The following is a 2,250-nucleotide window of genomic DNA, read 5'->3' as shown; positions in this document are numbered from 1 at the left end:
CTCTCTCCCTCTCCCCTTCGACTCTTGTCCTCTTCCCTTCCCCACCCGGCGTCCCCCAGCCTCATCGGCTCGCCTGGCTTCATGTACTACCCGCGCCAGCACCTCCTGGAGGAGTCCATCGATCGACTGATCCACCTGTTCCCGAGCAAGGTCGATGCTTGGGCCGAGTACAAGAAGCACCAGGACTACATCCAGAGGGTCAACCCCACGGTCCGGCGTCGCCTGAAGGAGATCCAGCGCCGCCGCGACAAGATCCCCAGCTTCCAGACTTAGAAAAGGGGCCTTCCCCCCCCCCCCTCCCAGGCATGCGTGTGCTCCCGTGTACTGGCAGCTTGCTGGCACCCCATTCGTCTTCCCTTCCTTCTCCTCGCACCCCCCGGGCTGGTCGCCGCGACAGTCGACTTGTTGCGCTCCTTTGGGCCAGGGCCGTGTGGGTGCGCGCGCGCGCACGCGCCTATATCCGCGGCTCACTCGCACCCGCCCACCTCTATGCACGCGCCGGCGCGCATGTGGTGGGGGTCCCTGCCGTGATGTGTTGGCACCAAAGGGGTCCTCTGCCCAGGGTCCCTCTTCTTTTCCCCCCCTTTTTTTTCCGGCTCTGCCCCTCCTGACCCGGTATGTCACATTTCAATACACCCATATAGATCCCCCTCTGCCTCTTCTTCTTCTTCTTTTTTTTTTCGGCCGAGCTTCTCGTGCCCTCCCCCCTCGCCGGCAATATCGCGCATGGCTTGCCTCCCGTCTGCTGTCTCGCTCTCCCCTCGGTGGATGACACGCCATGATGTACATGGGTCCGTGGTGTGTGTGTGTGTGTGTGTGCGTGTGTGTGTGCGTGTGTGTGTGTGTGTGCGTGTGTGTGTATTTCACACAGGCTAGAGCCCGGGGGAGGGCGTAGGAAGGATCGAATGTCTGGGATGCAGAAAGACAGGAGGAGCAAGAGACCGGCCATGGTGGGAGAGCGGGCGAGGAAGGCCCATGCATGCGCGTTGCCTCGCCTGGCCGCCTGCTACACGACCGGCAGCGCCACGATGGCTTAGAAGGCCGAGAGGAGAAGGCCCAGCAGGACGGCCACGGAGCCGATCAGGGCAGTCGGGGCACTGAGAGAGGACCCGGCGTTCAGACGCGGGTCCGGGTTCATGACACCGATCGGGGCACCGCCCACGCGAGGGCCGCTGTTGCCGGCCGGGTTGGTGACACAGTCATCCTTGCCATAGTGGAGGATCAGGCTGCGGCCCAGGAGGAAGGAGCTGCTGGGAGCGCTGTGGACGCTGTGGCGGCGGCGATGTCGCGCGAGGATGCAGCAAGAAGCACGGGAGGGAGCGAGAAGGAGGGTCAGTGATTGGGGCCTGCAAGGGGGAGAGGCCGGACCGGTGCCACCCGGAAAGCGGGGAGTGCCACAAGAGGCAGCACGCGAGGAGAGATGGATGGGGGAGAGGAACGGGGGGAGGGCGCCCCCGGGAAAGACAGACACGCACGAGATACCGGGGGCATTGAACTGGGTGTGGATGCGGCCCTGGGCGTCAGCCTGGAAGGCGCCGAAGTCGCCGGCGTGGCGCTCGGCGCTGTCAAGGCAGCCGTGCGCGGCGCCAGTCGGGTTGTAGTGGCCATACGCGTAATCCAGGTCATTCAGGTAGTACGACCAGCGGTGAATGTGCAGCGAGTACCAGGCCTCCGGCTCCAGGCCGGCAAGGCGGACGTCCACATCGACGCTGTTGTTCTTGGCCTCGACGAAGGTGGCAAAACCGGAGACCGCGTAGTCGCGGGGGCCGTGGGTGATGGAGGTGACGAAAGTGGCGACGGCCTTGCTGACAGGGTACTTGGCTGGGGGCGAGTGTCAGCAGCGGCACCATAAGAGAAAGGGAGAGAGAGAAAGGGAGGGGGGGGGGAGGGGAGGGGGGAGGGGGAGGGGGAGAGAGGCCGCCATGCTCTCCGCCGACCGGGAAGGGGGCACGGCCGTTGGCGGGACATCGGCAAACGCACTCTTGTCGAGGGGGGTGTACTCGGCGGGGTTGGTCAGGGTGGTGTGGCCGAAGACACCGTAAGCCAGGACATTGGTCTCCGGCTCGCGGAAGGTGTTCGCGAGGTTGACCGAGCGGCACTCGTCGATGCTCTTGGTGACAATGATGCCCCGACCGATGGGGTAGCCGGCATCCTCGGGCAGGTGGCTGCAGCCGGCGGGCACACGGGTTAGACATGGGGCATTTGGACGAGGGGCGCCAGGCCCGGGCGGGCGGGGGGGGGGGGGGGGGG

At 65.6% G+C, this 2,250-nt stretch overlaps 1 protein-coding gene across 1 annotated transcript; it reads right to left on the bottom strand.

Moving 5' to 3' along the window:
- Positions 1-1,033: 1,033 nt before the first annotated feature.
- H696_04058 (hypothetical protein) lies at positions 1,034-2,202 on the bottom strand (the record flags this gene model as incomplete). Its single annotated transcript, XM_009497932.1, has 4 exons — positions 1,034-1,268; positions 1,476-1,821; positions 1,981-2,152; positions 2,194-2,202. The coding sequence occupies 4 exons, from the start codon at positions 2,200-2,202 to the stop codon at positions 1,034-1,036; spliced, it is 762 nt and encodes a 253-aa protein (XP_009496207.1).
- Between the last annotated feature and the right edge of the window lie 48 nt (positions 2,203-2,250).

Source organism: Fonticula alba (assembly GCF_000388065.1).
Source record: "Fonticula alba strain ATCC 38817 unplaced genomic scaffold supercont2.6, whole genome shotgun sequence".
Lineage (NCBI taxonomy): Eukaryota > Rotosphaerida > Fonticulaceae > Fonticula > Fonticula alba.
The sequence above is the reverse complement of the archived record's forward strand: the minus strand, read 5'-3'. Positions and strand labels throughout refer to the sequence as shown.